At 45.4% G+C, this 14577-nt stretch overlaps 1 protein-coding gene across 1 annotated transcript in view; it reads left to right on the forward strand.

Moving 5' to 3' along the window:
- INTU (inturned planar cell polarity protein) overlaps nt 1-8776 on the forward strand; it is a 44809-nt gene extending 36033 nt beyond the window's left edge. The window contains exons 14-16 of the mRNA XM_038748416.1: nt 2841-3030; nt 5021-5178; nt 8443-8776. Of these exons, the coding sequence (XP_038604344.1) occupies nt 2841-3030; nt 5021-5178; nt 8443-8554 (460 nt within the window). The 3' untranslated portion in view covers nt 8555-8776. The remainder of the gene's footprint in view (nt 1-2840; nt 3031-5020; nt 5179-8442) is intronic.
- The last annotated feature ends 5801 nt before the right edge of the window (nt 8777-14577 follow it).

Raw genomic sequence — 14577 nt, forward strand, 5'->3', positions numbered from 1 at the left:
CCTTCCCCACAGCACCTGTATATATGAATATATGTTTGTACATATTTATTTATTTTACTTGTACATATCTATTCTATTTATTTGATTTTGTTAGTAAGTTTGGTTTTGTTCTCTGTCTCTCCCTTTTAGACTGTGAGCCCACTGTTGGATAGGGACCGTCTCTATATGTCGCCAACTTGGACTTCCCAAGCGCTTAGTCCAGTGCTCTGCACACAGTAAGCGCTCAATAAATACGATTGATGATGATGATGATGTTGCCAACTTGTACTTCCCAAGCGCTTAGTCCAGTGCTCTGCACACAGTAAGCGCTCAATAAATACGATTGATTGATTCCAAGCTCGTTCATTAGGGGCTCTGCTTGATCATTGAGAAGCAGCGTGGCTCAGTGGAGAAGAGCCCGGGCTTTGGAGTCAGAGGTCATGGGTTCGAATCCCGGCTCCACCACATGTCTGCTGTGTGACCTTGGGCAAGTCACTTAACTTCTCTGAGCCTCAGTTACCTTATCTGTAAAATGGGGATTCAGACTGTGAGCCCCATGTGGGACAACTTGATCACCTTGTATCCACCCCCAGCGCTTAGAACAGGGCTCTGCACATTGTAAGCGCTTAACAAATGCCATCATCATTATTATTATTATTATTGATCCTGCTTTGGACCCCCTGGGGCTGGAGAAGTGTTCAGCTGGGAGTCTTCAGCAAGCACAGGTGTTGGATTTTAAGGCTGTGGGGCGTCGGCCAGTAATTAACTGCTGCCAGGGGTTGCTGATAATTATTTTGGGGCCCCAGATCCACGGGTGGAGGTCAGTGAGGGGTTGTTGCTAAGGTTGCTGATAAGGTGAATCCTGGCCTTGCCGGTCGCCTTTTCCATTTATTCAATCAATCAATCAATCAATCAATAATAATAATAATGGCACCTGTATATATGTTTGTACATATTTATTACTCTATTTATTTATTTATTTTACTTGTACATATCTATTCTATTTATTTTGTTAGTATGTTTGGTTTTGTTCTCCGTCTCCCCCCTTTTAGACTGTGAGCCCACTGTTGGGTAGGGACCGTCCCTAGATGTTGCCAATTTGTCCTTCCCAAGCGCTTAGTCCAGTGCTCTGCACACAGTAAGCGCTCAGTAAATACGATTGATGATGATGAATGGCATTTAGTAAGCGCTTACTATGTGCAAAGCACTGTTCTAAGCGCTGGGGAGCTTACAAGGTGATCAGGTTGTCCCACGGCGGGGGGGCTCGCAGCCTTCATCCCCATTTTCCAGGTGAGGGAACTGAGGCTCAGAGAAGTGAAGTGACTTGCCCAAAGTCACCCAGCTGACAAGTGGCGGAGCCGGAATTTGAACCCAGGACCTCTGACTCCAAAGCCCGGGCTCTATCCACTAAGACGAAGTGAAGTGAATCAATCAATCAATCGCATTTATTGAGCGCTTACTGTGTGCAGAGCACTGGACTAAGCGCTTGGGAAGTCCAGGTTGGCAACATAGAGAGACGGTCCTGTATGTAACACCTGTATATAGGTATATATGTTTGTACATATTTATTACTCTATTTATTTATTTATTTATTTATTTATTTTATTTGTACATATCTATTCTATTTATTTTATTTTGTTAGTCTCTGTCCCCCCCTTTTAGACTGTGAGCCCACTGTTGGGTAGGGACTGTCTCTATATGTTGCCAATTTGTACTTCCCAAGCGCTTAGTACAGTGCTCTGCACATAGTAAGCGCTCAATAAATACGATTGATGATGATGATGATGATGATGGTCCCCACCCCACAGCGGGCTCACGGTCTAGAAGGGGGAGACAGACGACAAAACAAAACATATTAACCGAAGAAAATAAATAGAATAGATATGCGCAAGTAAAAGAAATCAATAAATCGTATTTATTGAGAAGCATTGTGGCTTAGTGGGAAGAGCCCAGGCTTGGGAGTCCTGGGTTTGAATCCCGGCCCCGCCATTTGTCAGCCGTGTGACATTGGGCAAGTCACTTCACTTCTCTGGGCCTCAGTTCCCTCATCTGGAAAATGGGGATTAAGACTGTGAGCCCCACGGGGGACAGCCTGATCACCTTGTAACCTCCCCAGCGCTATTTTTATTATTAGAGTTGCAAGGTCACCTGGTCCAGCTTCCTGCCTATGGCCAGCTCCCCACAGCACCTGGATATATGTTTGTACATATTTATTACTCTATTTTATTTGTACATATTTATTCCATTTATTTTATTTGGTTAATATGTTTTGTTTTGTTGTCCGTCTCCCCCTTCTAGACTGTGAGCCCGCTGTTGGGTAGGGACCGTCTCCATATGTTGCCAACTTGTACTTCCCAAGCACTTAGTACAGTGCTCTGCACACAGTAAGCGCTCAATAAATACGATTGAATGAATGAATGAATGGGCTTGGGAGTCAGAGGTCATGGGTTCTAATCCCGGCTCCGCCGCTTGTCTGCTGTGTGACTTTGGGCGAGTCGCCTCACTTCTCTGCGCCTCAGTGGCCTCATCTGGCAAATGGGGATTAAAACCGCGAGCCCCGCCGTGGGACCACCTGATTGCCTTGTTATCTACGCCAGCGCTTAGAACAGCGCTTGGCACGTAGTAAGCGCTTAATACCGTAATAATCATCATCAGTCGTATTTATCGAGAGCTTACTGTGTGCAGAGCACTGTGCTAAGCGCTTGGGAAGTACAAATTGGCAACATATAGAGACAGTCCCTACCCAACAGTGGGCTCACAGTCTAAAAATAATAATAATAATTATTATTATTTGGACGCCTTATGAATCCTATAATGGTTTACAGGAGCCCCTTGGATTTCTTCATTTCCGCCTCCCCCAGGCTGACCTCCGGACCCGCGGACACCCTCTTCCATTACGTTTTGCTGGAAACCACGCAAGGCGTGTTCGTCGCCTCGACGTCGGAAGAGACGCCCCATCTGGGAAGCGCCGTGACTCCTCAGCTGATGACAAATTTTTCCCGGTGCACCATCTCCATCCATTCCCTCTTCCAGGAGTCCCTGAGGCGGCAGGTAATAATAATAATAATAATAACTGCCCTACCTTTTAGGCGCTTACTACGCGCCAGGCTCTGTACTAAGCGCAGAGGCGAAGCAGCGTGGCTCAGTGGAAAGAGCGCGGGCTTTGGAGTCCGAGGTCACGGGTTCAAATCCCGGCTCTGCCAATTGTCAGCTGGGTGACTTTGGGCGAGTCACTTCACTTCTCTGTGCCTCAGTGACCTCATCTGTAAAATGGGGATGAGGACTGTGAGCCCCATGTGGGACAACCTGACCGCCTTGTAACCTCCCCAGCGCTTAGAACAGTGCTTTGCACATAGTAAGCGCTTCATAAATGCCATCATTATTATTATTATTATTAATAGGAGCAGATCAGGTTGGACACCGTCCCTGTCCCCCGTGGCGCTCACGGTCTCAATCCCCATTTTCCAGGTGGGGTCACCGAGGCAGGAGAAGCGAAGCGACCCGCCCGAGGCCCCGGGGCTGGGATTAGAAGAAGCAGCGTGGCTCAGTGGAAAGACGGGCTTGGGAGTCAGAGGTCATGGGTTCAAATCCCGGCTCTGCCGTTTGGCAGCTGTGGGACTTTGGGCAAGTCACTTCACTTCTCTGGGCCTCAGTTCCCTCATCTGTAAAATGGGGATTAAGACTGTGAGCCCCGCCGTGGGACAACCTGATCACTATGTAACCTCCCCAACACTTAGAACAGTGCTTTGCACATACTAAGCACTTAATAAATGCCATTATTATTATTATTATTAAATCCTGGTCAGTTAGTCTGCCAATTATCAGCTGTGTGACTTGGGGCAAGTCACTTCTCTGGGTCCCAGTTCCCTCATCTGTAAAATGGGGATGAAGACTGTGAGCCCCCCGTGGGACAACCTGATCACCTTTCCATTCATTCAATTGTATTTATAGAGCGCTTACTGCGTGCAGAGCACTGTACTAAGCACTGGGGAACTCCTCAGTGCTTAAAACGTGGGGCTCACGGTCTTCACCCCCATTTTACAGAAGAGGGAACTGAGGCCCAGAGAAGTGACTTGCCCCAAGTCACACAGCCGACGATTGGCGGAGCCGGGATTTGAACCCATGACCTCGGACTCCAAAGCCCAGGCTCCTCCCCCTCTCCACCCCCCCGCCTTACCTCCTTCCCTTCCCCACAGCACCTGTATATATGTATATATGTTTGTACGTATTTATTACTCTATTTATTTTTTTATTTTATTTGTACTTATCTATTCTATTTATTTTATTTTGTTAATACGTTTTGTTCTCTGTCTCCCCCTTCCAGACTGTGAGCCCACTGTTGGGTAGGGACCGTCTCTAGATGTTGCCAACTTGTACTTCCCAAGCGCTTAGGACATACGATTGATTGATTGATTGATTGATTGATTGATTAGGACAGTGCTCTGCACACAGGAAGAGCTCAATCATCATCATCACCAATCGTATTTATATATATGTATATATATTTATATACGTATATGTATATATATTTATATATATGTATATATGTTTGTACATATTTATTACTCTATTTATTTTACTTGTACATATCTATTCTATTTATTTTATTTTATTTTATTTTATTTTATTCATTTATTTGGTTAGTATGTTTGGTTTTGTTCTCTGTCTCCCCCTTCTAGACTGTGAGCCCGCTGTTGGGTAGGGACCGTCTCTACATGTTGCCAACTTGTACTTCCCAAGCGCTTAGCGCAGTGCTCTGCACACAGTAAGCGCTCAATCAATACGATCGATTGATTATTTTACTTGTACGTATCTATTCTATTTATTTTATTTGGTTTATATGTTTTGTTGTCTGTCTCCCCCTTCTAGACTGTGAGCCCGCTGTTGGGTAGGGACCGTCTCTACATGTTGCCAACTGTTGCTGTGCACACAGCAAGCGCTCAATAAATACGATTGATCGACTGATTGATTGATTGATTTCCACCGGGCCACGGCGCTTCTCCGTTTCCCGCGAATCACGCCGACTGCCCTGCATTTTCAGAAGGCGGACGCCGTCGACGCCAGGGCCGACGCAGATGCCACCGGTGCCGGTCCCCGTCTGGACGCGGTGCGGGAGCACGGAGTGTTGTTTGAGTGCCCGCCCCCAGACTGGCCCGATCCGAAGAAACCGCCCCCCGTCGCGTCCTACTGGGTGGTCGGGTGAGTAACCCGTCCGTCGGCCGACCGGTCGTACTTACTGAGCGCTTTCCGTGTGCGGGACACTGGGCTAAGCCCTCGGGAGGGGCCGGCCTCCGCGCTGGGTTGGAGCGGGCGCCCGGGCAGCCGCACGGGATCGCGGCGAGGCGCAGGGAAGCGGCGCGGTGGAAAGAGCCCGGGCTTTGGAGTCAGGGGTCACGGGTTCAAATCCCGGCCCCGCCACCTGTCAGCTGGGTGGCTGGGGGCAAGTCGCTTGGCTTCTCTGGGCCTCAGTGACCTCATCTGGAAAATGGGGATTAAGGCCGTGAGCCCGGCGGGGGACAACCTGATCACTTTGTAACTTCCCCAGCGCTTAGAACAGTTCTTTGCACATAGTAAGCGCTTAATAAATGTCATTATTATTATTATTATTATTATACTATTATTATGATATATATGATATATAGTATGTACATGTATATATGCATATATACACATATATGCATATATACATGTATATGTGTATATATATGTATACGTATATATGTGTATATATGTATATATACATATATATGCATGTATATATGTATATGTATATATATGTATACGTATATGTGTGTGTATATATGTGTATATGTATATATATGTGTACATATATGTATATGGATATATATGATATTATGATATATGATATTATTATGATATTATACAGATATATGCATGTATATATGTATATGTATATATATGTATACGTATATATGTGTTTATATGTGTATATATACATATGTATGCATGTATATATGTATGTGTATATATACGTGTACATATATATGTGTGTGTATATATATGTATATACATGTATATGTATATATGTATGTGTGATATACATGATATGATATTATATATATTATTATGATATTATGATATGTGGGTTCTAATCCCGCCTCTGCCGCGCATCTGCCGTGTGATCTCGGGCAAGTGTCTTCACTTCTCCGGGCCTCAGTTTCCTCATCTGTAAAATGAGGGTGAAGCCCGTGAGCCCCACGGGGGACAGGGACTGTGTCCAACCTGATGACCTTGGATCTACCCCAACCCTTAGAACAGTGCTTGGCACATGGTAAGCACTTAAAAAGTACTATTATTATTATTATTGTTATTATTATTATTATTATTAGAGAAGCAGCGTGGCTCAGTGGAAAGAGGCCGGGCTTTGGAGTCAGAGGTCATGGGTTCAAATTCCGGCTCCACCACTTGTCAGCTGTGTGACTTGGGGCAAGTCACTTCACTTCTCTGGGCCTCAGTTCCCTCATCTGTAAAATGGGGATTAAGACTGTGAGCCCCCTTGGGACAACCTGATCACCTTGTAACCTCTCCAGTGCTTAGAACAGTGCTTTGCACAGAGTAAGCATTTAATAAATGCCATTATTATCATTATTACTATTATTTAACTTCTCTGTGCCTCAGTTCCCTCATCTGTAAAATGGGGATTAAGACTGAGCGCCCCCTTGGGACAACCTGATCACCTTGTAACCTCTCCAGCGCTTAGAACAGTGTTTTGTACACAGTAAGCGCTTACTAAATGCCATTATTATTATTATTATTATTATTATTTCTACTCACACTAGTAAGGATTGGTGGTTGACAGTTTCCTCTATTTTATTATTATTCCTGTAAATATATTGTTATAATGGTTATTAATAGCATATTAATCATGATTAATACAGAACAACTATATAATTATATTCATCGTGATAATTCAGGTATTTGTGAAGCACTCACTCTGCCGGGCACTGTACTAAGCGCTGGGGAGGTCCCACGTGGGGCTCACCGTCTTCATCTGTAAAATGGGGATGAAGACGGGGAGCCGCATGTGGGACGACCCGATTACCTTGTAATAATAATTTGTGAAGCGCTTACTACGTGCCAAGCACCGCTGTAAGTGCTGGGGTAGATACACGGTTAATCAGGTTGGCCCATGTGGGGCTCCACCCCGGCGTCTAGTACAGTGCTTGGCACATAGTGAGCGCTTAACGGATACCACAGCTTTTCCAATTCATTTCCTGCTCCACCCCGGCGCCTAGTACAGTGCTTGGCACGTAGTGAGCGCTTAACAGACACCACAGCTTTTCCAATTCATTTCCTGGCCCCCGTGGGGCTCCACCCCGGCGCCCAGTACAGTGCTTTGGCACATAGTGAGCGCTTAACATACCACAGCTTTTCCAATTCATTTCCTGGCCCCCGTGGGGCTCCACCCTGGCGCCTAGTACAGTGCTTGGCACATAGTGAGCACTTAACAGATAACCACAGCTTTTCCCACTGTTGGGTAGGGACTGTCTCTATATGTTGCCAATTTGTACTTCCCAAGCGCTTAGTACAGTGCTCTGCACATAGTAAGCGCTCAATAAATACGATTGATGATGATGATGATGATTTCCTGGCCCCCGTGGGGCTCCACCCCGGCGCCTAGTACAGTGCTTGGCACATAATGGGCGCTTAACGGATACCACAGCTTTTCCAGTTCATTTCCTGGCCCCCGTGGGGCTCCACCCCGGCGCCTAGTACAGTGCTTGGCACATAGTGAGCGCTTAACAGTTAACCACAGCTTTTCCAATTCATTTCCTGGTCCCCGTGGGGCTCCACCCCGGCGCCTAGTACAGTGCTTGGCACATAGTGAGCGCTTAACAGATAACCACAGCTTTTCCCACTGTTGGGTAGGGACTGTCTCTATATGTTGCCAATTTGTACTTCCCAAGCGCTTAGTACAGTGCTCTGCACATAGTAAGCGCTCAATAAATACGATTGATGATGATGATGATGATTTCCTGGCCCCCGTGGGGCTCCACCCCGGCGCCTAGTACAGTGCTTGGCACATAGTGAGCGCTTAACAGATAACCACAGCTTTTCCAATTCATTTCCTGGCCCCCGCGGGGCTCCACCCAAGCGCCTAGTACAGTGCTTGGCACATAGTGAGCGCTTAACAGATGCCACAGCTTTTCCAGTTCATTTCCTGGCCCCCGTGGGGTTCCACCCCGGCGCCTAGTACAGTGCTTGGTACATAGTGAGCGCTTAATAGGTAACCACAGTACAGTGCTTGGCACATAGTGAGCGCTTAACATACCACAGCTTTTCCAATTCATTTCCTGGCCCACGTAGGGCTCCACCCCGGCGCCTAGTACAGTGCTTGGCACATAGTGAGCGCTTAACGGATACCGCAGCTTTTCCAATTCATTTCCTGCGCAGGCGGGTCGAGAAGAGGACCTAAATTGTGATTTTTCTCTCCCCCCTCAGGAGGCTCCTGAGACACCCCCGCCCTCAAGAACTGTACGTCTGCTTTCACGAGTCGGTGCCCGAAATTGCCGTCGAGGTGGCTTTTAAGCTCTCCTTCGGGTTGACGCTTTAGACGTCCCTCCTCCCCGGACGTTTCAGCGGCACCGAGGGGCCGGCGCGGACCCCCGAAAGGAGCGGGGTCCGGGGTCCTCCGACCCGCCGAACACGGGCCGACGCGTCGCGGGAGGCTTCATCTTAGAGCTGGCGGGAATCGTCCTAATCGTGTTACAAAAAAGCCCCCCGGTCACCGTAAGATCCTTTTTTTTATAAAAGATTTGGGGTAAAATCCAAAAAAAACCGGAATCATCTATCTTTTGTAGTTTGTTTTTCCTACGTAATAAACGACCGCGAATTTTGAAAGCGAGCCCCGTCCCTCGCCCCGGTAGCCGCCGCGATCGCGAGCCCCACGCGGGACCGGGGTTCGGGTCCAACCCGATTGGCTTGTCTCCGCCCCGGCGCTCAGTACAGGGCCTGGCGCGTAGTGAGCGCTTATTAAATACCACAGTTATTAAGTTGTAATTATTATTCAGCGGGTAGAGAAGCGTGGCTTAGTGGCTTGGGAGTCTGAGATGGGGGGGTTCTGATCCCGCCTCCGCCCAGCTGTGTGACTTTGGGCGACTCACTTCACTTCTCTGTGCCTCAGTTCCCTCATCTGTCAAATGGGGATGAAGACTGTGAGCCCCACGTGGGACAACCTGATCACCTTGTACCCCCCCAGCGCTTAGAACAGTGCTTTGCACACAGTAAGCGCTTAACAAATGCCATCATTATTATTAGTATTGTATTATCTGTCAAATGGGGATGAAGACTGTGAGCCCCACGTGGGACAACCTGATCACCTTGTACCCCCCCAGCGCTTAGAACAGTGCTTTGCACACAGTAAGCGCTTAACAAATACCGTCATTATTATTATTATTATATTATCTGTCAAATGGGGATGAAGACTGTGAGCCCCACGTGGGACAAGCTGATCACCTTGTACCCCCCCAGCGCTTAGAACAGTGCTTTGCACACAGTAAGCGCTTAACAAATGCCATCATTATTATTATTATTATGTTATCTGTCAAATGGGGATGAAGACTGTGAGCCCCACGTGGGACAAGCTGATCACCTTGTACCCCCCCAGCGCTTAGAACAGTGCTTTGCACACAGTAAGCGCTTAACAAATACCATCATTATTATTATTATTATATTATCTGTCAAATGGGGATGAAGACTGTGAGCCCCACGTGGGACAACCTGATCACCTTGTACCCCCCCAGCGCTTAGAACAGTGCTTTGCACACAGTAAGCGCTTAACAAATATCATCGTTATTATTATTATTATATTATCTGTCAAATGGGGATGAAGACTGTGAGCCCCACGTGGGACAACCTGATGACCTTGTATCTAGCCCAGTGCTCGGAACAGGGCTCGGCACAGGGTACGCGCTTAACAAATTACCATCGTTATTATTACAGTAAGCGCTTAACAAATACCATCATTTTTCTTTTTATTATTATTAACCCACCGCTTGGAACAGGGCTTGGCACATAGGAAGTGCTTAACAAATACCATCATTATTATTATAGTAAGCGCTTAACAAATACCATCATTTTTCTTCTTATTATTACCGCAGCGCTTAGACCAGGGCTGGGCACATAGGAAGTGCTTAACAAATACCATCATTATCATTATAGTAAGCGCTTAACAAATACCATCATTTTTCTTTTTATTATTATTAACCCACCGCTTGGAACAGGGCTTGGCACATAGGAAGTGCTTAACAAATACCATCATTATCATTATAGTAAGCGCTTAACAAATACCATCATTTTTCTTTTTATTATTATTAACCCACCGCTTGGAACAGGGCTTGGCACATAGGAAGTGCTTAACAAATACCATCATTATCATTATAGTAAGCGCTTAACAAATACCATCATTTTTCTTTTTATTATTATTAACCCACCGCTTGGAACAGGGCTTGGCACATAGGAAGTGCTTAACAAATACCATCATTATTATTATAGTAAGCGCTTAACAAATACCATCATTTTTCTTTTTATTATTATTAACCCACCGCTTAGAACAGGGCTTGGCACATAGGAAGTGCTTAACAAATACCATCATTATTATTATAGTAAGCGCTTAACAAATACCATCATTTTTCTTTTTATTATTATTAACCCACCGCTTGGAACAGGGCTTGGCACATAGGAAGTGCTTAACAAATACCATCATTATTATTATAGTAAGCGCTTAACAAGTACCATCATTTTTCTTTTTATTATTATTAACCCACCGCTTAGAACAGGGCTTGGCACATAGGAAGTGCTTAACAAATACCATCATTATTATTATAGTAAGCGCTTAACAAATACCATCATTTTTCTTCTTATTATTACCCCAGCGCTTAGACCAGGGCTGGGCACATAGGAAGCGCTTAACAAATACCATCATCATTATTATTAGGAAACGCTTAACAAATAACATCATTTTTATAATTATTATTACCCCAGCACTTAGACCGGGGCTGGGCCCATAGGAAGTGCTTAACGAATACCATCATTATTATTATAGTAAGCGCTTAACAAATACCATCATTTTTCTTATTATTATTACCCCAGCACTTAGACCAGGGCTGGGCACATAGGAAATGCTTAACAAATATCATAATTTTTATAATTATTATTACCCCAACGCTTAGACCAGGGCTGGGCACATAGGAAACGCTTAACAAATACCATCATTTTTATAATTATTATTACCCCAGCACTTAGACCAGGGCTGGGAAGCACTTAACAAATACCATCATTATTATTTAGTATTATAGTAAGCGCTTAACAAATACCATCATTGTAATTATTATTACCCCAGCACTTAGACCAGGGCTTGGCACATAGGAAGCTCTTAAGAAATACCATCATTATTATAGTAAGCGCTTAACAAATACCATCATTTTTCTTCTTATTATTACCCCAGCGCTTAGACCAGGGCTGGGCACAAAGGAAGCGCTTAACAAATACCATCATTTTTATAATTATTATTACCCCAGCGCTTAGACCAGGGCTGGGTACATAGGAAGTGCTTAACAAATACCATCATCATTATTATTATAGTAAGTGCTTAACGAATACCATCATTGTTATTATTATTACCCCAGCACTTAGAACAGGGCTTGGCACATAGGAAGCGCTTAACAAATACCATCATTATTATTATTTATTATTCTAGCAAGCATTTAACAGATACCATCATTGTTATTATTATTACCCCTGCACTTAGACCAGGGTTGGGCACATAGGAAGCGCTTAACAAATACCATCATCATCGTCATTGTTATTATAGTAAGCACTTAATACCATCATTATTATTATTACCCAGCGCTTAGACCAGGGCTTGGCACATAGGAAGCGCTTAACAAATACCATCGTTTTTATAATTATTATTACCCCAGCACTTAGACCAGGGCTGGGCACAGAGGAAGCGCTTAACAAATACCATCATCATTATTATTAAAGTAAGTGCTTAATGAATACCATCATTGTTATTATTATTACCCCAGCACTTAGAACAGGGCTTGGCACATAGGAAGCGCTTAACAAATACCATCATTATTATTATTTATTATTCTAGCAAGCGTTTAACAAATACCATCATTGTTATTATTATTACCCCTGCACTTAGACCAGGGTTGGGCACATAGGAAGCGCTTAACAAATACCATCATCATCATTATTATTCTAGTAAGTGCTTAATGAATACCATCATTGTTATTATTATTACCCCAGCGCTTAGACCAGGGCTTGGCACATAGGAAGCGCTAACAAATACCATCATCATCATCATTATTATAGTAAGCGCTTAACGAATATCATCATTATTATTATTACCCAGCACTTAGACCAGGGCTTGGCACATAGGAAGTGCTAACAAATACCATCTTCATCATCATCATTATTATTATTATAGTAAGCGCTTAACGAATACCATCATGATTATTATTATTACCCAGCGCTTAGACCAGGGCTTGGCACATAGGAAGCGCTTAACAAATACCATCATCATCATCATTATTATTATAGTAAGCGCTTAACGAATACCATCATGATGATTATTATTACCCAGCGCTTGGACCAGGGCTTGGCACATAGGAAGCGCTAACAAATACCATCATCATCATTATTATAGTAAGCGCTTAACGAATACCATCATCATCATCATTATTATTATAGTAAGCGCTTCACGAATACCATCATGATTATTATTACCCAGTGCTTAGACCAGGGCTTGGCACATAGGAAGGGCTAACAAATACCATCATCATTATTATTATAATAAGCGCTTAACGAATACCATCATAGTCATTATTATTACCCAGCGCTTAGACCAGTGCTTGGCACATAGGAAGCGCTTAACAAATACCATCATCATCATCATCATTATTATAGTAAGTGCTTCACGATTACCATCATGATCATTATTATTACCCAGCACTTAGACCAGGGCTTGGCACATAGGAAGCGCTTAAATACCATCATCATTATTATAGTAAGCACTTAATGAATACCATCATGATCATTATTATTACCCAGTGCTTAGACCAGGGCTTGGCACATAGGAAGCGCTAACAAATACCATCATCATCATCATTGTAAGCGCTTAACGAATATCATCATGATCATTATTATTACCCAGCGCTTAGATCAGGGCTTGGCACATAGGAAGCGCTTAACAAATACCATCATCATCATCATTATTATCATCATTATTCGCCTCAGAAACACGACTGGATGAAGGAAGGAGCTTAAAACAGTGCTTTGCGCATAGTAAGTGCTTAACAAATGCCATTATTATTACTACAAGGGATGACTGACTGAATGATTGATTGAATAAATGAATGATGATGAGACCTCGAGGCGGCGCGCGCCCTCTGTCGCAGTTCCGCGATGCGTCCACGAGGTGGCGTGCGTCATCTTCCACAGCAGTAGTTCCGCGGTGCGTCCACGAGGTGGCGCTGCGGCGTGCACGAGGCGCGTTGCGGGCGAGGCGGCGGGCGCCCTCTGTCGCAGTTCCGCGGTGCGTCCACCAGGCGGCGCGCGTCCTCCTCCTCCGCAGCAGTTCCGCGGTGCGTCCACGAGGCGGCGCTGCCGCGTGCACGAGGCGCGTTGCGGGCGAGGCGGCGCGCGCCCCCTGTCGCAGTTCCGCGGTGCGTCCACCAGGCGGCGCGCGCCCTCCTCCTCCGCAGCAGTTCCGCGGTGCGTCCACGAGGCGGCGCCGCGGCGTGCACGAGGCGTGTTGCGGGCGAGGCGGCGCGCGCCCTCTGTCGCAGTTCCGCGCTGCGTCCACCAGGCGGCGCCGCCACGCGGGCGCACCGCGGAACTGCTGCTGCGGAGGACGCGCGCCGCCTCGTGGACGCCCCGCGGAACTGCGGAAAAGGGTACGCACTGCCTCATCATCATTCATTCAATCATTCATTCAGTCATCCCTTGTAGTAACAATAACGGCATCTGCTAAGCGCTTACTATGTGCAAAGCACTGCTTTAAGCTGCTTCCTTCATCCAGTCGTGTTTCTTAAGCAGCGTGGCTCAGTGGGAAGAGCACGGGATTTGGAGTCAGAGGTCACGGGTTCAAATCCCGGCTCTGCCAATTGTCAGCTGTGTGACTTTGGGTAAGTTACTTAACTTCTCTGGGCCTCAGTTCCCTCATCTGTAAAATGAGGATTAAGACTGTGAGCCCCACGTGGGACAACCCGATCACCTTGTAACCTCCCCAGCGCTTAGAACAGTGCTTTGTGCATAGTAAGCGCTTAATAAATGCCATCATTAGTATTGTTATTAAGCGAATAATGATAATAATAATGATGATGATGGTATTAAGCGCTTCCTATGGGCCAAGCCCTGGTCTAAGCGCTGGGTAATAATAATAGTAATAGTAATGATGGTATTCATTAAGCGCTTACTAGACTGTGAGCCCACTGTTGGGTAGGGACTGTTTCTATATTTGCCAACTTGTACTTCCCAAGCGCTTAGTACAGTGCTCTGCACACAGTAAGTGCTCAATAAATACGATTGATTGATTGATTACTATAATAATAATGATGATGATATTTG

The sequence above is a fragment of the Tachyglossus aculeatus genome, chromosome 6 (genome assembly GCF_015852505.1).
Source record: "Tachyglossus aculeatus isolate mTacAcu1 chromosome 6, mTacAcu1.pri, whole genome shotgun sequence".
Lineage (NCBI taxonomy): Eukaryota > Metazoa > Chordata > Mammalia > Monotremata > Tachyglossidae > Tachyglossus > Tachyglossus aculeatus.